We start from the raw sequence: 26,022 nt of genomic DNA, 5'->3' as shown, positions 1-26,022 counted from the left end.
GTTAGCTTCAAACAAACACTTATCCTGGCTTCCACTTTGTTCAACTGCCTCTATACGGTATCTTAACATATATTAACCTGTAGCTGTCAAAGTCAAATATCTCCTTCCAGAGTCCTTTGCCAATGCCACTCAGTGAATTATTTTTCACACCTATCTGAATATTTTACTTGTTTCGTGTTAGTCAGTCCTCCATCCCACAGCCTCCATTTTCTACGTCTTCTGCTCAAGAGTATTGCTTTTTCCACATTAGTGCTGACTTGATCGGTAAATTTGAACTAATATATTTTGCAAATTAAGCATGGACCCATTGAATATAAATGTTAATTAAAAGATGAATTTAATTTAATCTCAAAACGTTAGGCAGGTTACAAATGTGAAAGCTAACATTTAAATATTTCAATTCAAAAGTTTTTCTTACTTTATTGGAAAATCAACCAGTGTATCCAGCTTGTCCCTCATATATCTACTGTAAGAAAAGCGCTTTAGATGTACTACCAGTACTGGGGGCAGTGACCACAAATCTAACTTTTTGGTTGCTTGCTGATGTTCTTTACAGTTTGGACAATACCTAAAAGAAAGACAGTCACTTTAGCATTCATAAAGAGTGCAGGCACTAAAGTGTTTCACCAACAAGAAAGATATACCAGGTTGGGAGCTGAATGTGTAAAGGCTTACACACATAAAACCAAACATTTACCTTCAGTGCACTGTTTAATGGCCTGAACCTGAAAGATAGCTCTCTTGAAATTAATGTGAGCTGTGGGTGCTCAGCCCCTTCCAGGTATCAAGACTTATTTTAAATATTTGAAATATAAACGTAAAGGAAAAAAGTCAAATTGCAAAGATACTATATAATATGTCTCAGTGCTAGTCTTTATAGATTTTTTTTTTAAAGCAGAAAAACTGAATTTAACCTTCTGAACTCAAAAGACGCTGAAGGAATATGGAATATTTCAGCAAGTTATGAGCATCTGGAAAGAAAAAGGTTTCTTACCAGTAACTGTGGTTCTTCAAGTGTCACTTCTCACATCCACGCATGTGGGATATGCTCCCACCCCACTGCCATTGAACTTCGAGCATTCGAGAAATGCAGTGACCACTGCAACCACAAAAGTTCCCACTAACAGCAGTGAACATTTGTAACAGAGATAAGAGGCTGTGCAATCCCTAGCTGCCTTGGTTCCTCCTCCTGAATCTTTGAGAGAATACAATTCCAAGGAAGTAGGGAAGGTGGGCAGGTAGGAATCATGAAAAATAATCTTTTCTTTGAAGCGGCTTCTGCATATTTCCACGTGGGCGAATATAAGTAACAGCACAACTTCTAGGAAGGCAGGCTGAGTTCTAATTAGAAAGGACTGCAGAACTGCCCTCCCAAAGCAAACATCATATCAAGATGACAAGTTAAGAGAATGGTGCTGCATGAAAAAAACTCCAGGTAGAATAGTCTTGAATATTTCTATGATGGAATCCTTGCTGAGGCAGGTCAATGATGTTGCTTTAGCCCTACAAGCCTGAGCTCCAAGATTACCAGGTGCTGACATCAAAGCCAAAGGGCAATTTTATTTTTAATTTAGATTTCTATGAAATGTTTAAAAAACGCTCTGGGTGCCTTTGATATACATTAAAAACACAATCTAGCTTAAACAAAAATAAGTGCACCAACTTCCCAGCCAAAAGAGGGAAAGAGGGAAAAACCCACAATCAGCATATGTGCATTTTGATAGGCTCTAAGTGGAAATGACATTCTTCTTACACTGCTTTCCAAAAGATACAAAAAAAAAAGTGCAGGTAACTTTAATTTTATCTAATTAAAAATCTCCAAGCCCTCTTAATGGATATTAGGAAAAATTATTTCACTAAGAGGGTGGTGAAGCACTGGAATGGGTTACCTAGGGAGGTGATGGAATCTCCTTCCTTAGAGGTTTTTAAGGCCCGGCTTGACAAAGCCCTGGCTGGGATGATTTAGTTGGGGATTGGTCCTGCTTTGAGCAGGGGGTTGGACTAGATGACCTCCTGAGGTCCCTTCCAACCCTGATATTCTATGATTCTAACATTAAGGGTGTGGGCATCTACCTTTCCCTGTTGAGAATGAAATTTTGGAAAGAAATCCAGGATATTACATGGTCTGGTTTAGATGGAACCTGTCACCTTTTTTTTTTTTTTTTTTTTTTTTTTTTAAGATAAGTATCTTGGATGAACACGAATGATTATGACAACTTTGTGCCTCTGGAATATGGCAAAGCGAGGATCAGCCATCAAAGCCTACAAGTCACTCACCTTTCTTGAAGTTCTAATTTTGATTAAGAAAGCTGTCGTTAGCGACTAATGGAATAAAGTGGACTCTCCCAAAGTTTCAAAGGGCACAGTCATTAACTATGTCAAGCGTTAAATTGACATCTCCCATCAGGACATGTTCTCCATGTGATGGGATATTTGAAGACTTTACAATAGTCAGTGGGAATGTGGTATGTTGAGATGGTAGACAAATCACTTTTGATTAGATGAAGAGGCAAAGAAACTTCAGTTATATTAAACAGTCCATAATACATTAAGTAGACCACAGCATGGAGACGGGTTCTAATCTGCTGCCACAGCGAAAACCTTTTCCATTTCTAGGTGTAACATTTCAATGTGATTTTTTTCCTCGACTGCTACAAGATACTCTGAACCCTTTCAGAGGTCAGTGTCCCATGACCTAAGATGCAAGATTAAGTGACTCCAAAATGGGATGGTCTTGGCTAAGGATATCTGATGATTAATCCAGGAGATTCATGTACCAGTACTTCATGAGACCTGCCCTGACATCACTGGCCAGTTTGTGTTTATGTGGAAGCACAAACAAAACACTAAAAGATCAATCAAGACTTTCCCAGCACTTAGATTCAGATAATGCAGCCCTGACTCCTTGTTGTCAGAGCAGGTCTGAAACTGGACTCAGATTTCTTTCAACTTTAAACCACAGCACCAAAAGCTTCTTTCCCCTCATTTCGGACTGCTTCAAATCCAATGAAAATCTATTCTTGTCCCCGCACGGGTCCAGGACAAGTCCCGACCAAAGGACAGATTCCAGGGTCTGATGTGTAAGGCCGCCACTGTGAGGAAGTCCTAAAATAGAGAGTGCCTGTCCTCCTTAGTTTGAGCTGTAAAGGCCTTCCATGCTGAGCAACAAACTGGAAAATAGCCTTACGTGCGGCAGGTCAGGCAGCAATTACGTATATTTGATTCCAGGAAGGTGGAGGGGTGTCAAATAATCTGCTTAAAAATGTTTTTTTCCCCTCTCTCGTCTGCGTCTTCTGAATTGGACAAGATGCCCTGGAACAGAGTCTGCCTGGGATTCAAACTGCACAGTGATCTAGAAACTATACCTGAACACAATCCAAACTACAACAACAAGCTAACAGGAGATTTTAGGTTAAAAAAAATAAGGAAGGTTCTCTGGTTACAGAGTGAAGCTAGCTGCAGAAAGGAAGGAAGGAAGGAAGGAATTAGGTGGCCACCTGCAGAGCCTCTTGAACATCTGGTGCTGTGAAGAGCTCCCATGAGGTTCCAATGCGCACCGCTTTCTAAAACATCCCCAAAGCTCATTGGTACTGAGGGAACATCTCACAATTGAGAATATTCAGATGTCCCCTTATAGAAGAACAGCAGTTTATAATATATATGTTGGTTTGAAAATTCAACAATACTACACAGCTGGCACATTTAAAAAGTCCAACTGGTCTGAAATATTCTACCAGTTGCAGAGACATCACTAGAACAAGTAGAATCTCTCACGCTAATGAAATTTTTCGTGAACAAAGCTTTTCATATATAAATATAAACACACAGTAAGTGTTTGTGTAGAAAAGATTTAATAGATGACAAACTTTTCAATCTCAGCTAGAACCATTCTCATTCTAATCACTTCACTACAAATCTGTACCGAAGTAGTTCTCAAATTGTTTTGTAATGCAGACCAGCCCCCCTCCTATTCATGCTTGCATGGACTGTATCCCTTCCCATATGCAATCATATAACATACCAGTAGCAGTTACAGCAATTGCTTACATAGTAAAGAAAATATTTAATGCATCTTTAGCTGTGTTTTCATGCAGTTTAGATGGAAACAAGGACTGCAAGAACCACATGACCAATCTGCAGCTCACCAGCAAGTGCTCCATGGACCACAGTTTGAAACACACTGTCTACAGAACTAGTTCAGCACATTTCATTTTTGCTCTTACCATGGATCTTCAGCACCTAGTTTCTCCTTTGTTGTAAATAGTTCAATGCAATCTTTTAATTTCACAAAGGGCTTTTTTGGAGGTTTATATTCCACACTTTCATGTTTTTCAAAATCCTAAAGAGAAGTATTTCTTGAGTTAAGAGAACAAATGAAACAAAACTCATTTTAGTGATATCGTCTTACTATGAGCAGTACCTACAAGCACCTAAATATGGAAAACTACTCAGAATGTGTTCAAATGTAATTAAATTTCACAACTTTTAGATTTATTTTTCAAAATTAGTAAGCCTCAGATCACCGAAATTGATAGATATAAGGTTGTTTTTTTCTTTAGGTTTCTTTTATGGTAAAATATTTAGTTTATTACAAAATGCACTCTCTCTCTCTACTCTTTCTTTGAAATATTTCTAGAAATCTACACTTAACATAAATAGTGCATTAAACCATATATCTGCATGATAAAAGTTTAGTAATTGCTGAAAAAGGAGTGCAAAATAAATGGCTTACCTCTGCTGCATTATCATCAAAGTATCTTTTTTTCATTTCAGGATCCCAATCCAAAGCAAGAAAGGATCTTTCTAAGAAGGAAAACACATGTTTCCCTCAAAAATACATTATCTGAAAGTGTATGTTTAATTTGTACCGATTACTAATCAAAATAAACTAAAATAACTGTTAATACAAGTTTAAGAAAATCCAAAATTTGGTTTCATTAAAATGTGTGAAAGTTATGTATTTCTAAAAATCAACAGCTTGCAATGTCAAGCTGAACAATGTTTGTTGGCTCGAACAAGAGATGATACACATTTTCCTGAAGACAGACTATGAGCACATAGATACATATATGTATGTACTGGGAAAAAAAACACGAGTAGCCTACCAACAGAAGGTACAGCTGTTCAAGGAAAGTGGTACCAGAAACACAAAAAGCATTGTGATCAAATTTAACCAAACCCATCCCCCAGTGACTTACCATCAAGCCTAAGTTGCCTATCATCAAATCTAATATGTCTGGTATCATCTTTGATATAGTTGATATCAGTACTGCCTAAATTGTTGAACTGGAATGTAAACAATCGTTTTTTGTGTCCCATGAGTAGTTGACCTTTGCAAGTTTCCTCAGTACACAATCCATTTTCAGAATCATTGTCTCCTCCAACTGAGTCTTCTGATTGGCTGTTTTCATTCTCTGAAGGAAGTTCCTGATCTTGGCTGGATTCGTCATCTTGTTCATCTGTCTCCATTTCACCTAACGAAATAGGACGTAGTTCAACAAATCTGACAATGCATTCCATTTAGGCAGCACTTTAAGGTGCCACATTTTTCCTCCTACTATAAAATTTTGAATTGTTATTGAAACTAGGAGAACCAGCAAGATCTAGACTGAATGGTAAGATGTTTGTTACACTCCACAGGACTTGTGGCTTTTTGATTTTCTGGTAAGTACCTCATATGGTCTTCCTTCCACATATACCAGAGGTGAAGACAGTTTCTTACAAATTGGAAAGGACCCATCCTCACTCTACACACAACTTTACATATGTACTGCTGCCATTTTCAATTTCACTTTAATGTTTCCCCATTCAGCCAGTGTTCTCACACACTCCTCTTTTCACTTTCCTCATGCTATCAGCACATACACTGGAATTTTCAACTAAACTCTCTCTAGATATTTATGACAAAGAAATATTTTCTTCTTTTGAGCCCAGATGTCTGTGAACATGCTAAGAGTCCAACCAGCAAAAGGAAACCTGATACCACATTTTTAAGAGTTTAACTCCTAGCTAACAGGTCACTGCCACTCTAATTCTGCTAAGTTCCATGCAATTACTGTCTATTGAACAAATTTCCTTAAAAGTTAATAGAAGAAAAATAACAGTCCAGCTGAGTTTAGTAAATTTGAAGCCTGAAGTAGCTACACCACTCAAAAAAAAGTTTAAATATCAAGACTTTTAAGCCTCAAAATTGCCAATTTTAAAACATAAATTTGGGGGCTAGTCTGGTGGTGTAGTAGCAATGCGTTATCCTGACACCCAGGGAGTCAAATCTTGCTAAGTGAGAACTGGAACTGCTGCAATGAACACTCTTCGCATCAGTTTTATCACTGCCCTTAGCTTAAGCTTGCCTGCAGCGACACAGACTTAATGTGATGGCTTTGAGGGGGTGGTTAGAATAAAGAGGAAAAAGGGAGAATTACAGTACTTGCAGCAGAAAGGCATTAAAATATTAATCTTACACTGAATGCAAAATATTAAACAAATGTAACTATTCAAGCCTTACTTGGGGATCCTTCTTCATGTATTCCATTTGGGCCATTACCATTGATACCATGGTCCTTACAGCAGTGTAGGGATCCTTCAGTGTCTTCACTTTCAGTACATGTTTTCACATATCGGCTAAAATAAACAATTGAAAATAATAATGAGCATTTGTATACCACTGGGTTTTGTTTAAGATGTGTATTTGCTTGTAAAGTATAGGTGAACTGAAAATACAGTAGGTAGTGTAAATGCTCTTACAAAGTACTGTATTCCTGCAATAAGTCACAGTTACACTAAATGAATAAAGTTAACTCATATCAATTGCTGCAACAAACTGTTTCTGAAGCACATTTCTTCTTGCTTTTTCTACAGAGTTATTTTTGTGTGTGTGACCTCCTGTGCTCTATATTAGTTTCTGTTTTATTTAGTATCCCAACCATATTGTCTATATAACTGGTCAGATATAGAAAAATATAGAAAAATTTTGTACACCTCGTACAAGTACTATGAGGACATGTCTACAAGAGAAAGTTATACCAGTATAAAGGTAAGGTGTGAATTTAAACTGATATAATTATACCTGAAGAAGAGTTTTGTATAGCTCAAAAACTTGTCTCTCTCACTAGCAGAAGTTGGTCCAATAAAAGATATTACCTCATCCACCCACCGGTATAATTTCCTGTGTGGAGGTTCCTTTTCCAGAATGAGGGCATGTCTTCACTACCCGCCGGATCAGCGGGTAGCAATTGATCTATCGGAGATCGATTTATCGCGTCTAGTGTAGACATGATAAAATCGATCCCCGATCGCTCTAACGTCGACTCCGGAACTCCACCGCAGCGAGAGGCGGAAGCAGAGTCAACGGGGGAGCAGCAGCGGTCGACTCACCACTGTCCTCACAGCCAGGTAACTCGACCTAAGATACGCTATTCGCGTAGCTGATGTTACGTATCTTAGGTTGACTCCCCCCCATAGTGTAGACCTAGCCTAAGAGTCTCCACGGGGACAGCTATACCAGGATAGCTATTCTGGTATAACAGATGAAACTTTCCCATGTAGACAAGCCCTAACTGACTGATTAAACAATGCCCCCTCCCCTCACAAACCCAAAACCAAAAAAAACCTCTTCCCTCCCAAATATAACCACCCTCCTTCAAACATGACACCAATTTTTGATGATGTAAATGCCATCAAAAATCAAACTAAAACCAAGTCTAGTTTGGCTCTCAAGAGGTTAAAAACTTGAGTAAAAATATAGTCTTATATTACAGAAAACAAATATAACTGCCTGTGAAAATCTAATCAGAGTTCCCTAACAATGCATATAAAAAGCAATCATCTACAGAACCTGATTATTACTGTTATTTACATTGAATTTTTTTTCAAGTAATATTCTTACCACATTCTCAACAGCAGAAGGTTATACAGTTTATCTTCAGTATTGTTTCTAGGCACAGTTATAAGAAAAGGTTGACCAAACAGCGAAGAACCACTATGGTGGCTGTAACTAGTGTGTCTATACTTTTCCCTTAAACAAACAGGAATTATGACTTGCTCTGTATCCTCTGTTCTGTTGATAGCGATTTCAAATCTTAAAAAATAGAAAAGCAGGTGAGACAGAGGTCATTTAGAAGAATCTGACAGAAAACCAAGACTTCTGTTTATTGCATGTTTCTTCTATGCTATTAATTTATTTACCTGAAACTAAACCCAACTCCACACAAATTTATACTTAATATTAGGGCTGTCAAGCAATTGAAAAAAATAATCGTGATTAGTCATGCAATAAAACAATTAAAATAATAATAGAATATCATTTATTTAAATCTTTTTGGACGTTTTCTACATTTTCAAATATACTAATTAAATTACAACACAATACAAAGTGCATAAGGCTCACTTTATACATATTTTTATTACAAATATTTGCACTGTATAAAACAAAAGAAATAGTACTTTTCAGTTCACCCAATACAAATACTGTAGTGGAATCTCTATCATGACAGTTGAACTTGCAAATGTAGAATTATGTAAAAAAAAAATTACATTCAAAAATAAAACAATGGAAAACGTTAAAGCCTATGAGTCCGCTCAATCCTACCTCTTGTTCAGTCAATCGCTAAGAGAAACAAGTTTGTTTACATTTGCAGGAGATAATGCTGCCCACTTCTTGTTTACAATGTCACCTAAAAGTGAGAACAGGCATTCACCTGGCAATTTTGTAGCTGGCATTGCAAGGTATTTACCTGCCAGATATGCTAAACATTCATATGCCCCTTCATCCTTCGGCCACCATTCCAGAGCACGTATCCATGCTGATGATGGGTTTTGCTCGATAACAATTCAAAGCAGTGTGGACCGATGCACGTTCATTTTCATCATATGAGTCAGATGCTACCAGCAAAAGGTTGATTTTCTGTTTTGGTCGTTCGGGTTCTGTAGTTTCCATATCGGACATATGAATGTTGCTCTTTTAACTCTTCTGAAAGCAAGCTCCACACCTTGTCCCTCTCAGATTTTGGAAGGCACTTCAGATTCGAAACCTTGGGTTGAGTGCTGTAGCTATCTTTAGAAATCTCACATTGGTATTTTCTTTGCATTTTGTCAAATCTGCAGTGAAGTGTTCTTAAAATGAACATGTGCTGGGTCATCATCTGAGACTGCTACAACATGAAATATATGGCAGAATGCAGGTAAAATAGAGTAGGAGACATACAATTCTCCCACAAGAAGTTCAGTCACAAATGTAATTAATGTATTTTTTTCTAACGAGCATCATCAGCATGGAAGCATGTCCTCTGGAATGGTGGCCAAAGCATGAACGGGCATATGAATGCTTAGCATATCTGGCACGTAAATATCTTGCCGGCTACAAAATCACCACACAAACGCTTGTTCTCACTTTCAGCTGACATTGTAAATAAGAAGTGGGCAGCATTATCTCCTGTAAATGTAAACAAACTTGTTTGTCTTAGCGATTGGCTGAATAAAAAGTAAAACTGAGTGGACTTGTAGGCTCTAAAGTTTTACGTTGTTTTGTTTTGGAGTGCAGTTATGTAACAAAAAATATTTATATTTGTAAATTGCACTTTCACAATAAAGGGATTGCACTACAATCTCTACAGAAATACTATTTCTTTTATCATTTGTACAGTACAAATATTTGTAATAAAAATAATATAAAGTGAGCACTGTACACTTTGTATTCTGTGTTGTAATTGAAATCAATATATTTGAAAATGTAGAAAAACATTCAAAATATGTAGTAAATTTCAATTCTATTGTTTAACAGTGCGATTAAAACTGCAATTAATCGTGATTAATTTTTTAATCATTATTAATTTTTTTGAGTTAATCTCATGAGTTAGCTGGAATTAATCGACGTCCCTACTTAATATGAAAATACTTCCTGACAAGAAAAAGAGAATATTTGAACTTACACATAGATGTCATCGCGTTCCATAATACTACTCAAATTTTCATCCATAGCAAATATTCTGTGGAACCTATGATTGTATATATCAGTAACTATCATCTAAAAGGAAATAAAAAATTAAGTCACTCTCTTAAATTGGTTTAAAAACAATGCAAATATTTAACATTGGGCTATGTATAAATGATTATCTCAGCAATGTCTTACCTTATCTGCAGCAACACCAGACAATGTTGACAGTGCTGTGCAAAGGTCCAGTATATTTCCAATTTTCGGAACAACTACTTTGTACTAAAAAACAAAATGTGATAATTTCTCACTCTTAAAGGACTGAAGCCACCTGAGAAAAGTTGTCATATGTCCACAGTGTGTGTACCCCCTTAATGTGTGTCTTTAAATTCTTATTTAGATTCTCAGTGTGCATGGAATTTACAACCTACCATGTAACATATTTACTCATTACATTTATTTGTTAGTACAAATACATTTTGGACATCCACAGTTTTAATCGTCTAAAAGTGAACATACTGAATATTACATATAATATTCTACAATGTGCTATTTCATGTGAAGCCACTTCTACTTTTCCATACAAAAAACCAACCGTGCAATGTATTTAGACACAGGGTAATAATTTTCAGAAACACCTATACCCCATTTTCAAAAGTGACTTAGGCCTGGTCTATTCTACAAAGTTAGGTCAAAGTAATCTGCCTTGCCTTGACGTATTTATGCATGAGTCTACACTCAAATTTGTCTCTAGCAAACATAAGCAGCCTGTTATGGTAACACAGTTCAACCACCTCCCCAAAATGACTTTGAGCCATAAGAACAACCATACTGGCTCAGACCAAATGTCCATGTAGCCCAGTATCCTGTCTTCCGACAGTGGCCAATGCCAGATGTCCAAGAGGGAATGAACAGAACAGGTAATCATCAAGTGATCCATTCCTTGTCGCCTATTCCCATTTTCTGGCAAACAGAGGCTAGGGACGCCATTAACGTTTAGTCGACCTACTAAGGTCAATACAGTGTAAGTGCAGACACTGCATGACCTATGTCAACTCTAACAGTTCTCCAGCAGCTGTTCAACAAAGCTTTTCCCTGCAACAGTGACTGGTCACAACTGTGAATTCCACTGCCCCGGAATTGTCACAGACCAGAAAACAACCCTCTTTAAAACTCCTGTGTATTTCTGATATGCCTTTTCCTCACTGCCCACTTTGGCAAGCACACCTAGCAGCTCTCCCTTGTGTGCAGCTGTCTAACCGACCACATCAGCTCTATGTACTAGAAATGCTCCTGCCTAGAGAGATAGGAGATATTGGATCTCCTGTGCCTGTGGGGAGAAGAAGCTGTGTACGCACACCTACAGACCAGTCATATGAATGTGGACATCGACAAGCAGATTGCACAGGGGTTGCAGGAGAAGGGGTACAAAAGGGATCAGTAACACTGCAGCATGAAAACAAAGGAACTGTGACAGGCATACAAAGCCAAGGAGGCTAGCAATCAATCTGGTGCTGAGTCACAGACTTGACGCTTTTACAAAACGCTGCATGAGGCTCACCACAGCACCCCACAGACACTGTGGACACCTAGGAGGAGTCTGGACAGAGACCCTTGCAGTGGACAGGAGGATGGAAACCCAGTGAGGGGGTGAGGGTTTCTAGCTATGCCACAAGCCAGGACCTATTCAAGACTCCACCACAGCCTAGACAGACCCAACAGCTATGCATGGGTGTGCCCGATGAAGGGGAAGGAATCTTGTGTAAATGCATGCATGCGTTTTTCCTTACAATGTTTAAATGTAAAGAGGTGCCCAGCCCAACTCTTAAGTTAATAGGACACAGGTATCGATTTTTCGTTGTTTTACTTGTACGAGAAACGGTAGCGGTGCAATGAACAGAAATAGTGTTATCTGCAAAAAGAACAGGAGTACTTGTGGCACCTTAGAGACTAACAAATTTATTAGAGCATAAGCTTTCGTGGACTACAGCCCACTTCTTCGGATGCATATAGAGTGGAATAAATATTGAGGAGATACATATACACACATACAGAGAGCATAAACAGGTGGGAGTTGTCTTACCAACTCTGAGAGGCCAATTAAGTAAGAGGAAAAAAAACTTTTGAAGTGATAATCAAGATAGCCCAGTACAGACAGTTTGATAAGAAGTGTGAGAATACTTACAAGGGGAGATAGATTCAATGTTTGTAATGGCTCAGCCATTCCCAGTCCTTATTCAATCCTGAGTTGATTGTGTCTAGTTTGCATATCAATTCCAGCTCAGCAGTCTCTCGTTGGAGTCTGTTTTTGAAGTTTTTCTGTTGTAAGATAGCCACCTGCAGGTCTGACATTGAATGACCAGACAGGTTAAAGTGTTCTCCCACTGGTTTTTGAGTATTATGATTCCTGATGTCAGATTTGTGTCCATTAATTCTTTTGCGTAGAGACTGTCCGGTTTGGCCAATGTACATGGCAGAGGGGCATTGCTGGCACATGATGGCATATATCACATTGGTAGATGTGCAGGTGAACGAGCCCCTGATGGTATGGCTGATGTGATTAGATCCTATGATGATGTCACTTGAATAGATATGTGGACAGAGTTGGCATCGGGGTTTGTTACAAGGATAGGTTCCTGGGTCAGTGGTTTTGTTCAGTGATGTGTGGTTGCTGGTGAGTATTTGCTTTAGGTTGGGGGGGTGTCTGTAAGCGAGGACAGGTCTGTCTCCCAAGATCTGTGAGAGTAAAGGATCATCTTTCAGGATAGGTTGTAGATCTCTGATGATGCGCTGGAGAGGTTTTAGTTGGGGGCTGAAAGTGTTATCTGCTTTTCATGTCCCAGTAGGGTAAGGTTGGGGGGACATACAGAGCAATTTTGTTTATATACACAGGAATGTCCCTTGTATCCTCTTGAGAGAGCCTGATGAAACTTTCATGGAGATATGCAGCAATCCTCCCCTGAAGGTTTCTAGAGATGGCAGCATTATTTCTTCTTCTGCAATAGGCCATTCACCCACACAAGTCCGCAATGACTTCGGCAGACACCACTACAGTAAACAGGCTAGTGGCATACAGGTCTGGCAGCTTTGGGATGCCAGCAGCAGCTGTGTTCTCTGTCCCTTTGTTATCCTCAGAAGTGACATATCAGCTAAAATCACCACTGCCTTTTGAAAAAAGTGCCTGTACTCAGTGCCATTGACCTGTACTTGTAACCATGGCAACAGGGGCCAATATTTCATTTTTTCATGCAACAACAAATCTTATTTCCCTCTTGCTCCATTCCCCGACTCCTGCCCCTCGTGGGCCCTTCTCATCATGGTGGGGGCTAGAGAGCAGTGTTAAGAAGAGTCGAGCCAAAGCTGAAGTGCGAACAAGCATGTCTTATTAAAATTTTTATAGGAATAAGGGAAGGGAGTTTTGAAACATATCTTTCTGTTGTGACTGTAAATAGAATGATTCATCTGTCTGGTTTATCTGTAGCTGCTGCTGTTGTGGTCTTGAACGGTGCCCCTTCCACAGCTACGGAACGCATGACCCTGATGACGAGGAGAAAGAAGAGGACCAGGGAGAACATAAGAACAGACATACTGCGTCAGACCAAAGGTCCATCTAGCCCAGTATCCGGTCTTCTGACAGTAGCCAATGCCAGGTGTTTCAGAGGGTATGAGCAGAATAGGTAATCATCAAGTGATCCATCCACTGTCGACCATTCCCAGCTTCAGGCAAACAGAAGCTAGGGACACAATCACTGCCCATTCTGGCTAATAACTATTGATGGACCTATCCTCCATGAATTTATCTAGTTCTTTTTTGAACCCTGTTATAGTCTTGGCCTTCACAACATCCTCTGGCAAAAAGTTCCACAGGTTGACTGTGCATTGTGTGAAGAAATACTTTTTTGTTTGTTTTAAACCTGCTGCCTATTAATCTCATTTGGTGACCCCAAGTTCTTGTGTTATGAGAGAGTAAATAACACTTATTTACTTTCTCCACACCCATCACGATTTTATAGATCTCTATCATACCTCCCCAGTTGTCTTTTCCAAGCTGAAAAGTCCCAGTCTTATTAATCTCTCCTCATACGAAAGCTGTTCCATCCCCCTAATCATTTTTGTTGTCCTATTCTGAACTTTTTCCAATTCTAGTATATTTTTTTTGAGAGGGTGGTATTCAAGATGTGGATGTACCATGGATTTATGTAGGGCAATATGATATTTTGTTGTATTATCCCTTTCTTAATGATTCCCAATATTCTGTTAGCTTTATTGACTTGCCACTCCATATTGAGTGGATGTTTTCAGAAAACTATCAACATTAACTCCAAGATCTTTTTCTTGAGTGGTAACAGCTAATTTAGACGCCATTTTATATGTATAGTTGGGATTATGTTTTCCAAAGTGCGTTACTTCGCATTTATCAACATCGAATTTCATCTGCCATTTTGTTGCTCAGTCACCCAGTTTTGTGAGATCCCTTTGTAACTCTTCACAGTCTGCTTTGGACTTAACTATCTTGAGTAGCTTTGTATCATCTGCAGATTTTGCCACCCCACTGTTCTCAGTACAGACCCCTAGGGGACACCACTATTTACCTTTCTCTATTCTGAGAACTGAACTTTTATTCCTACCCTTTGTTTCCTTTCTTTTAACCAGTTAACGATCCATGAGAGGACCTTCCCTCTTATCCCATGACAGCTTACTTTGCTTAGCAGCCTTTGATGAGGGACCTTGTCAAAGGCTTTCTGAAAATCTAAGTACATTATACTGGATTACTCTTGTCCTCATGCTTGTGGACACCCTTAAAGAATTCTAGTAGATTCATGTTCAGTGACCTTCTGCAAGCGAGTGCTGCACTGGACCATGAACAAAGGGTCTGGGGAGTCAATATAGCAGACAGCATGGAGGATGAAAGAGCAGACAAGAGAAAGGGCCAGGAGTCCCAGCAGAAAAAAAGAGAGGGAGATGCACAAGGATATAATGGGTCTTTTTTTGTCACCAAATACAAATGCTGTATACTCTTGTTGACCTACAGATTCAACAATCATGGACTTGCCACCCCCTTTGCAGTCAGTGGAGAACTCCATTTTAGCACTTTCCTATACTCTCCAACATTCCACATGGCATCAGGGGCCACATCTGTACTCATACCACTCAATGGAAGGGGACGGTAAGGACAACCACAGGTCCACATACATTGATTTACGAGAGCCACACTTGGTGTTATGTGTAACCAAAATGGACTGAAATGGACAGGAATGTTTTCTGCCTTTCTAATTTTAAAGTTCTGTTAATTTATGCTAGAAGTTTGTATTATACTGTCTTTTTATTATTTGCACATTTCTTGCACTGTTTTTACTATGTAGTAGATTTGTTTTTTGAAAATAACTCATCTTTATTAAATTCACAACACATACTGAAGAATACAAAGCAGAACTCAAAGCACGCACTACTTGTAATTGTACATGACCACAGAACTCAGATTCAGTTTAACACACAATGTAATTATTATTAAATGTACAGCAAGCACTGCATGATTTATATGTTTAGCAAAAGACACAGTGTAATATTTATAAATGTACAACTCACACTACAAAATTCCTAACAGCCCTCAGAAACCTCAGGGCCAGAGCACAACCCAGCACAGCACCTTACTGTGGCTGACCATTGAAGAGGTCTTCCAAGATCTCCCTCAACTGCATATCTCCATGTTGAGCTCTTGTAATGGCTCTTGTGTCTGTCTGGCTGTTCGAACTCAGAAGGCAGCCACTCAAGCGCCATGGGGCAGCAACTTTTCCACCATTGACTCACAGATATTTCCCAAGACACAACAGGCAGCTATAACCATTGGGATATTTTTCTTACTTAGATCCAATCTTGTGAGTAGATACCACCAGCATCCTTTCAATCTAAAACCACATTCTGCATCTGGTGAGCTGGTAGTTGCATCTTTCCTTGATGCTGTCAAGAAGCCATCCACTGGCCACCATGAGCCAGAGGAGCAAGGCGTACACCTGATTTGTATTTCTGTATCACCAATGGCAACCTGCGAGTTGGGAAAGAATGTCTTTGCTTGCAGCTTTCTAACGGTCCTATGTTCTTAAAGATGCGAGAATCATGCACCTTTTCATATCAGCACACACAGATGGCAGTGAAGTGTCCCCAGTGATCCACCAAGGCCGTGCATAACCACAGAAAAGCCCTTTCTACTCATGTACTCTGGGGCAAGGAGGTCTGGTGCCAAAATAGGGATGTGTGCACCGTATATCACCTCATTGCAGTTTGGGAAGACCACTGCTACAAATCCATCCACTATTTCCTACACATTGTAGAATCACAGACCTGCATAGAAGAATATGATTAATGGCCCCCATTTGGGATTTTCCAACTCCAAAATGACTTCTCACTCACTGGTAGCTTCCACAGTATGATTACTACTCACTTCTCCACTGTCAGTGCAGCTCTCATTCTGCTGTCCCTGCAATGGAGGGCTGGGGACAGCTCAGCATACAGATCCCAGAATGTGACGTTTTGCATCCAAAAGTTCTGCAGCCACTGCTCACCATCTCAAGACTACATTACGATCCCATCAGTCAATGTTCACTTCTCAGGTCCAGAAGTGATGTTCCACCATCTGCTGCTGCTCCATGAGCACCACCAACAATCTTAATTTTTTTTTTTTTTTTGCTATATTCCTCGGCAATCTGTCCTCCCAGAAATTGTCATGTCTCCTGTTGATGCAGTTCTTTCTGAGAGTCTGCAAATACTGGAGGAGTGTGCCTCCTGTATTTGCGATATTCATGACAATAGTGCACAGCTATGTGGGTTCATGCTTCTGTCAGAGATGGCAGAGAGCAAAAAGTGCCGTGTGGGTTTGTGGGATTTAAAAAAAATAGCCTGAAAATTATGGGATACGGATGGCATTACGGGATGGAGAAAGTTGAATGATGGAAACTTGACCCATAGCTCCCACTCAACCCTGGCATGATTCATTTCTACCCCACAATGCATTGCAAACACTTCCCAATAGGTATTGCACCAGACAGTGGTGCAGAGCACACTGGGATACCTACCGGAAGCACACCACACTTTGCATCAACACAAACACTCTTGGTGAACATGCACAGCGCCAATTCAAGCAGGCAAGTACACACATGCCTAAACAATATACTATCTGCGGAGATTGAATGACAACAGAATTTGCATTGACCGAACAAAGTTTGTAGTGTAGACATGGCCTCAGACACTTAGCTAAAATACCCCTGAAGGTCAGTGGGACTGACACTCCTAAGTCTCTTTGGAAAATGGAACTGAGGGACTTGAAAATTTTGCCAACTGTTCATTTTCTTTTTCTTTGCTTTGCAAGGTATTTGCCTGGATTTTTTTTGTTTGTTTGTTTGTTTTTAATTCCATTAAAGGAAAAAAGTCAAGTCAAGCCAAGCATGGTCACATGGTGTTAACAACTATTATAAAAACTGAAGTTAGACATTCTAGATACTACTCAGGAAAAACTGGAAGGAACAAGCAGGTGAAACTTTTCTTTAACTGTGGTAAGAACTCCAAAGATGATCTATTATTTTTAATTCTAGGCAATCTTTCTAACTATAGGCTTGCCAGTGCTTTTTCAAAGACTAAAATGCAACTTTTTAACTTGCCAAATGGATTGCTGTTTTGTGTGAATACAGACACTATTTTGCACCACTTTCACCCTGGGGAAGTGATTGAACTCTGGGTTCCTGCATGGAGATTCAGAACACTGATCAGACGACCAAAATAAAGATTTAACATTAAACTCTTCAGGATTAATTGTGTCCAGAAACATATCTGCCTGTGCACGCATACAGTCTGTCCCAAGAGAATGTCAGACAGACACTTCTTAGCACTTATGCGCAAAGAAACACAAGAGTAATTAGAAATAGACAATTATCTCATGAGTTAATTTGCAAATTTAAAAAAATGTCATGTTGAACCATGAGGGCTCAACCTGTCTATTCAACTTCTCCTGAAAGTCACACTATTACCTTAACCTCAACTCAACTCCTGCTTTTTCCTCCCTTTCTGTTACTCAGTCATGTAACTGCTATCTTCGACTCCTCTTTCCCTTGACCCATCCAACCAGATTATGTCTAAACCCGACATTTCCCCCTCCACAAGCCAACCTCCTTTCTGCTCCTGCAGCAGAAACTCTCATCAGGTTCTTGTCTCCCACCTCACTAACTATACTTGTCTCCTTTCTGGCCTACTTAACATGCACATTGTCCCCTTCAGTCCAAAGAACATTGCTGCTAAAGTAACTCAGTTCTGGCCTTGTCACTCTCCTCTCCCATCTTCCACTGTTCCTTCTCCTCTATTACACCAAGTTCAAGTATTCGAGGGCTTTCACAACTCAGCCCCTTCCTATTTAACCCCCCTTCCATATCTCCTACAATCTCTTCCACCAACTACAGTCTGTGAATCTCAATGTCTGCTTCTCCCACAATAGTCTATATCCTTTGTTCCAAGTCACTCCTTTCGCATGTAATTCGCTCTTGAATTGGCCCAAAAGACCACCCTTTCCACATTCAAATATTTTCTGAAGATCCTTCAATAATGACTACAAAATATTTGTTGACTAATAATGGAAAGTTGAGGGCAACTGGGCATAATTTACATATTTAATAAAAATAAAAATCTGTATCAAGATCTCACTTTACTAGTGCGTTGTACTCCACCAAACTTTTGATGTTTGTCATTTCAGACTTGGGGCAGGGTCTGTGCATTTCTTTATGTTTGCATAGCAAGTAGCTTATTTTGACAATATTGGAAACAAACTAACAAGAAGAAGAAGAAGAAGAAGAAGGAGCACAGCCTGGATTTAAAAGGTTAGGGAAAATTTATTATAATATAGTAGTAAAATAAACTATCAATATCTTCCTTGAAATTGAGTAGAGTTAAAGTAAAATGTGTCTTTTACAAAGTTTTCTCATTAATAAGTAACACAGAGATGAAAGTCAAAAAAACCGTACCATCCTGACAAATTTAATTTGTCAGATTTATTGCCTGTTCTGTCAAGTATTAAAAATATGAACACAAAAAAAGTTTTTAAACACCACAGACGATGTTTTACGTAAACAAAAATATTTCTTACCTGCATAGGTTTAGTAAGTGGATCCATTCTAACTAAATAAACTTCCAAAGTGCGATCTTTTTTCATGGGTAATGGAAGTGTCAAGTAACAAAAGGGATCAAAGGTTACAGAAATCTTAGCACATTCAGGACAAACAAGGGTGGATTTAAAAAGCCCATGAAATATATCTACAATGATGGAATCATTTCTTTTCAAATGGTTCTCCCAGGCTTCCTCAGCAACCACCTACAATTAAAACAGAACTTGGGTTATAGCAAAAAACACTAACGAAATGCACGTTATATACTACTGATACAAATAGTTAATATGAGACTATCCATTACATGGGTTAAATGTACAAAAAAAGTCTGACCCCAAGGACTGCACAAGGGTTGACAACAGCAATGACACCTCAATTGTTAAGGGGATTGTGTGAGTTAAACACTTGTTAGGATACAGACTAAGAAATCAGCTCCAATGGATGTTTGATTTATTTGGCTAAGTAATTGGACAAAAAGAAGTTTAAGACAAAAATCCCCATCTGAAGTAGCCCAGCGTTAGTGAGTGTGTATAATGATGCTCTATAGACAAGCAACTTAGAGCTCTGGAGTTTCCCCAATTAGGGGTATAGATGAGAGAGGCAGGACACAGGAACTAACAAGTATGCTGAAAGTAGGAGATTGTAAGACCAAGTGCAAGACCAGGGGTCCAAAATGCAGCTGATTTTCTTGGTGTGTTGGAATTACTTTTGTATAGCCTTGATGCTGTTTTTGCTATCTCTTTTCAAAGGAAACAGGAATTGTGTACATGTAAATAAATGAGACTAGAGAATATCTCGAGTCTTTGTATCACTAAATTCTCTTCCACTGAAAAGATGACCCTCAAAGCAGCCCCCAAAGATGTTAATGCTTGACAAAGGGGCAACAATATCTTACAACATACTGTAGCATTAAGTAATGAACTAAAATACAAAGAAAACCAATACTAAGAACATTACCTTGTCCGGCCTTCCATCTGCATCCTTTAATTGAATATAAGGCTTTTTCCTAATCCGATTCAAATCCTCATGTAAACCATCTAAGAGAAAAGCTAGAAGTTCTTGACAGTCTTGTTGCTGATATCCAGAAAACTGAGGTGCAAATCGTCCCACTTGTGTCTAGAGAGCACATATGAGAATTTTCAGTTTGAGAAATGTAATGTTTGATTTTGTGTAAACAAACAAATAGCATGGGGCTACCAGCATGTCACAATACTTAGAAATCAATGATTGTATCTGGTACCTTGTGTTTTGAGGAATGGCTGCCACTCAGGCGCCCTAGCAAGGAATATTACATAGCTGAACATGCTTGCACAGGAGCAGCTCTTGGAGAGGAAGAATGTTTTTGTGGTTAAAAAACACTGGACTGGTACTCAGGAGGTCTGGGTTCTATTCCCAGCAATACTACAGATTACTCCTTAGACTAGTCACTTAGCACCTCTCTGTGACTCAGTGTCTCCATTTGCAAAGGGGTGCATTGTAAGGATAAATTCTTAAATGTTTGTGAGACATTCAGATTCCCTTTGGAAAGTGCCGTAGTAGTAAACACTATAATGACAAAATAGGAGTACAGGCTGCTATGTTAGTACAAGAGAAGCAGACTAAAGCTCGTCAAACCAGTTGAATGAGGAAGAAGGGTCAATTAGGATATTTTTTTCAGAAATGATTTGGGGCTGGCAAACAATGGCAGATCAATCACTGCTAATGAGGGAGCGTGGAGCCACAGTGACACCCCAAAAGTAGGAAAGTGGTGGTATGGCCAGCAAAGGGGCATATCCAGGAGGGAAAGAGGAAGTAGAGATGATGCAATGATTCAGCTCCTCCTCCCCATAGCCTCTACAGGCAGGGCACTAATGGAGCTCTAGCCACAGTTTAATGCTGCCCTCCCTGGGTAAACATTATTTGCTTTCTGGGTGGTGAAATGGCCCCATGGTGCAATGACCTACTACTGCTGACGACAGCTATCACCAGTAGGGGGTTAATCTAATGCAGCAAAATTGAAAGAAAAAAAAAAACACCTCTTCCAATCCCCCACAAATGTAAATGAAAGAATAGAGAAAAAAAAAAAACCAACTAATTGACAGACATATGCAAGAGACAAAACACTGTTAGAAGAGAATTATAAGGTAAAAATATTAATGAAAGGAAAAAAGCATGGAAGTAGAAAAATATATGGTAGAGAAGTAACTGACCAGAAGACAATGAAGACTGATAACTAAAAACATTAGCATGATTAAAAATAACCAAAAGCTAACAAAGATCTGGGATATAAAAATACAATATCAAATTAAAGAAAGGAAACTATAGCACTGTAACATGAATCAGTGGTGTCCTATTTAAAATACTATGTACAGTCCACATTACTTTTTAAAGAGAAGCAGAATACAGGAAATATATCGTACATGGTCTTAAGTTTCTAAATTATTCAAATAGCATAGAGAAAAAGTCTTATTCGTGTAAAAGAGCCCGGGAAAATTACATAAAATTCTGACTAGATTATAGAAAAAACGTCTTGAGACCATGTTAAAGTCAAGATCAAACAGCCCCAAAATTTATCAAGGGAAAGATGTAGCACTACAGAAATGATGCTAGAACTAACATATTTTGAATTAAAATATATATAATGAATTCAAAGCACAGCAAAAAGAATAACTAGGGGCTTTTTTTGTTTTTTTGCTTAAGAAATTAAGTAGTTGACTGAAAAATTATGATGTATACAGAGATGTTGTAGCTGTGTTGGTCTCAGGATATTAGAGCGACAAGGTGGGTCAGATGATATTGGAACAACTTATGTTGGTGAGAGGGAGAATTTTCAAAAGCTTGTCTCTCTCACCAACAGAAGTTGGTCCAATAAAAGATATTACCTCACCTACTTTGCTGATCTAAATTGTTAAGAGAAAGTCAACTGAATGGACTGCTAGCTCACTGTTTCAAAACTCAATTTTTAAAATTATTTGTAGGGCTGTCAAACAATTAAAAAAATTATCTCTATTAATCGCATTGTTAAATAATAATAGAATACCATTTATTTAAATATTTTTGGATGTTTTCTACATTTTCAAATATATTGATTTCAATTACAACGCAGAATACAAAGTGTACAGTGCTCACTTAATATTTATTTTTGATTACAAATGTCTGCACTGTAAAAAAAAACAAAAGAAACAGTATTTCACCTAATACAGGGGTGGGCAAATGACGGCCCGCAGGTTAGATCCAGCCGATCAGGGCTTTGGATCCAGCCGATCAGGGCTTTGGATCCAGCCTGCGGGATTGCCACCCCTGTGGTGCCGCGGGGCTAAGGCAGGCTCCCTGCCTGCCCTGGCCCTGCTCCCGGAAGCAGCTGGCACCACGGCCCTGCGGCGGCGGGGTAGAGGCTCTGTGTGCTGCCCTCGCCTGCAGGCACCGCCCTCCCGCAGCTCTCACTGGCTGGGAATGGGTATCCACGAGCCTGCCTTAGCCCCACTGCGCACAGCTGCCACCCCGGAGCTGCTCAAGGTAAGCGTCGCCAGTCTGCAGCGTGCACCCCGAACCCTTCTTGCACCCCAACCCCCTGCCGCACCTCTCCTGCACCGAGCCCCTGCCGCACTCCTCCTGCACCTCAACCTCCTGCCCTGAGCCCCCTCTCGCACTCCGCACCCCTCCCTGCACCCCAAACCCCTGCCCTGAGTCCCCTCCCACACTCTGCACCCCAACCCCCTGCTGAGCCCCCTCCTGCACTCCTTATCCCAACCCCCTGCCCGGATCCCCCTTGTACACTCTGCACCCCTCCTATGCCCCAACCCCTTGCCTTGAGCCCCTTCCTGCACACCACACCCCACACTCCCTCCCGCAGCCCAACCTCCTGCCCCAGCCCTACATTTATTGTCCTGCATGCGATTTCCCCACCCAGATGTGGCCCTTGGGCCAAAAAGTTTGCCCACCCCTGACCTAATACAAGTACTGTTATGCAATCTCTTTATCACAAAAGTTGAACTTACAAATGTAGAATTATGTACAAAAAAAGTGCATTCAAAAACAAAACAATGTAGTTTTAGAGCCTGCAAGTCCATTCAGTCCTATTTCTTTTTCAGCCAATTGCTCAGACAAACAAGTTTGTTCACATGTGCAGGAAATAATGCTGCCCACTTCTTGTTTACAATGTCACCTTAAAGTGAGAACAGGTGTTCGCATGGCACTGTTGTAGCCGGCGTTGCAAGATATTTACGTGCCACATGCGCTAAAGATTCATATGTCCCTTCATGCTTCAACCACCATTTCAGAGCACGTGTCCATGCTGATCACGGGTTCTGCTCGATAACTATCCAAAGCAGTGCCGGCCAATGCAGGTTCATTTTCATTATCTGAGTCAGATGACACCAGCAGAAGTTTGATTTTCTTTTTTGGTGGTTTGGGTTCTGTAGTTTCTGCATCAGAGTGTTGCTCTTTTAAGACTTCTGAAAGCATGCTCTACACCTCGTCCTTCTGAGATTTTGGAAGGCACTTCAGATTCTTAAACCTGGGCCAAGTGCTGTAGCTATCTTTAGAAATCTCACATTGGTACCTTCTTTGCATATTGTCAAATTTGCAATGAAAGTGTTCTTAAAATGAACATGTGCTGGGTCATGATCTGAGACTGCTATAGCATGAAATATATGGCAGAATGTGGATAAAACAGAGCAGGGGACATACAATTATCCCACAAGGAGTTCAGTCACAAATTTATTTAACGCATTATTTTTTTAATGAGCACCATCAGCATGGAAGCCTGTCCTCTGGAACGGTGGCCGAAACATGAAGGGGCATACGAATGTTTAGCATATCTGGTATGTAAATACTTTGAAATGCCGTCTACAAAAGTGCCATGGAAATGCCTGTTCTCACTTTCTGGTGACATTGTAAATAAGAAGAGGGCAGCATTATGTCCTGTAAATGTGAACAAACTTGTCTGTCTTAGCAATTGGCTGAACAATTAGGAGGACTGAGTGGACTTGTGGGCTCTGAAGTTCTACATTGTTTTGTTTTTGAGTGCAGTTATGTAACAAAAAAAATCTACATTTATAAGCTGCACTTTCACGACAAAAAGACTGCACTACAATACTTGTATGAGGTGAATTGAAAAATACTATTTCTTTTGTTTATCATTTTTATAGTGCAAATATTTGTAATCCAAAATAATGTACACTTCGATTTCAATTACAACACATAATACAATATATATGAAAATGTAGAAAAACATCCAAAATATTTAATACATTTCAACTGGTATTCTATTGTTTAACAGTGTGATTAAAACTGCGATTAATCGCAATTAATTTTTTTTATCGTGATTAATTTTTTTGAGTTAATTGTGTGAGTTAACTGTGATTAATCAACAGCTCTAATTATTTGTTATATGTATTATAAGTTTCATTTACTTCAGCTGTGAAAACAAATTCACTGTATACATTCAAACAAATTATAATTTAAGTAATACCAACCTTAAATGCTCTTGGTGTGACGTAGCTGTATTTTCCTGACCACATTTGCTTGATGAGCTCTGCATACGCTTTTGCTATTTCACCTCGCATTCCTAAAGGATTGTCAAAATTTAGCTCGTCCTGATATTTGTCATTTAGGAAGTATTCTGTTAGTGGAGGAGTGTTGCTCAGACACTGTGAATGGAAATATTAAATACTTAAAATAAAAAGAAGGGTGATTTTAATTAACTCTGCAAAAAATGTTAAAGTAGCCATTTTTCTGTAAGTCAAATATAATAAATATTTGCCTGTTAATAAATGAATTATAATACCTGCAGGAAAGAAATTACAACATTCTGTAGAAGCAGTAATTATGATAGGTATTGCAGCCATATGCAGTGTATTTGGGGATCACGTTGTATTACATTTATGAATATTTTATATATCATTGTGGGTGAGAGATTGTATGCAAATCCAAGATGGGATAGATAGCACAGCTCCCCTAGGAAGTAACAACAGTAGGGAAAGATTACGAAAGTCCCTGAGATTGTTAGCAGCTCCAGAGAAGTACTTTCCTCTAGAGTGGTTTGCATATATTGGGGTTAGGGCAGTCCCAGAAGAAAGGCAAAGGTACAAAGGAAGAACTTGGCATATAACAGTTGAGTTTAAAGTATCAGGGGCTAGCTGTGTTAGTCTGCATCCACAAAAACAACAGGGAGTCCAGTGGCACCTTAAAGGCTAACAGATTTATTTGGGCATAAGCTTCCGTGGGTAAAAAACCCACTTCTTCAGATTATGCCCAAATACATCTGTTAGTCTTTGAGTTGAGTTTAAAGAGACTCAGAGCATTCTTTCCAACTGACATGAACTTTTGCCCGAGGGGGGAGCCAAGCCAAGCCCTTGCTGAAGGGTTGGAAGCTTTTTAACTTGCTAAAGCCTTGGACAATTTCTGGTATGTTTAGTGTGAGTGTAAGTCCTTTTATTTATTTATTTTCTAAATGCTTTATGGCCTGAATAGATGTACTCTGCTGTGAAAAAGCTGTGTGGTAACTTGCAACTGTTGACATACATTGTTCACAGCCCTTGGAGAGAGAGCAGAGTTTAGGTGCTGTCTGCAGTCAAACTGGCTTGCTGGGGATATCAAAAGTGAACTGCAGGGGACTGTGACCTAAAATCCTTGTCTGGAGAGAGAAAAGACAGAGATTCCTGTCCAGGGAGATGAAGGCTAAAGGCCTGAAACCCGAACTGGCATTCCCAGAGCAGACCCATAAGCTTTTGAAAAGCTTCAAAAATAGACTCCAACGAGAAACTGCTGAACTTGAATTAATATGCAAATTAGACAATATCAACTTAGGCTTGAACAGAGACTGGGAATGGCTGAGCCATTACACACATTGAATCTATTTCCCCATGTTAAGTATTCTCACACCTCTTGTCAAACTGTCTGTAATGGGCTATCTTGATTATCACTACAAAAGTTTTTTCTCTTAATTAATTAGCCTTTTAGAGTTGGTAG

General features: G+C 39.4%; 1 protein-coding gene across 7 annotated transcripts in view; it reads right to left on the bottom strand.

Moving 5' to 3' along the window:
* Nucleotides 1-26,022, bottom strand: part of USP15 (ubiquitin specific peptidase 15) — a 142,043-nt gene that overhangs the window by 7,231 nt on the left and 108,790 nt on the right. For 4 of the 7 annotated variants that reach the window (XM_054025313.1, XM_054025323.1, XM_054025348.1 and 1 more), the window contains 11 exons: nucleotides 24,528-24,701; nucleotides 20,029-20,187; nucleotides 19,053-19,277; nucleotides 10,127-10,210; nucleotides 9,927-10,021; nucleotides 7,886-8,077; nucleotides 6,506-6,621; nucleotides 5,199-5,474; nucleotides 4,733-4,803; nucleotides 4,224-4,339; nucleotides 419-568 (listed from right to left, as the gene is read on the bottom strand). In XM_054025313.1, coding sequence (XP_053881288.1) covers nucleotides 419-568; nucleotides 4,224-4,339; nucleotides 4,733-4,803; nucleotides 5,199-5,474; nucleotides 6,506-6,621; nucleotides 7,886-8,077; nucleotides 9,927-10,021; nucleotides 10,127-10,210; nucleotides 19,053-19,277; nucleotides 20,029-20,187; nucleotides 24,528-24,701 — 1,658 coding nt within the window. Of the gene's footprint in view, nucleotides 1-418; nucleotides 569-4,223; nucleotides 4,356-4,732; nucleotides 4,804-5,198; nucleotides 5,475-6,505; nucleotides 6,622-7,885; nucleotides 8,078-9,926; nucleotides 10,022-10,126; nucleotides 10,211-19,052; nucleotides 19,278-20,028; nucleotides 20,188-24,527; nucleotides 24,702-26,022 lie in introns of those variants that run through there. The other 3 variants (XM_054025331.1, XR_008444694.1, XR_008444693.1) reach the window with 3 other exon arrangements.

Source organism: Malaclemys terrapin, chromosome 1, assembly GCF_027887155.1.
Source record: "Malaclemys terrapin pileata isolate rMalTer1 chromosome 1, rMalTer1.hap1, whole genome shotgun sequence".
Taxonomy (NCBI): domain Eukaryota; kingdom Metazoa; phylum Chordata; order Testudines; family Emydidae; genus Malaclemys; species Malaclemys terrapin.
The sequence above is the reverse complement of the archived record's forward strand: the minus strand, read 5'-3'. Positions and strand labels throughout refer to the sequence as shown.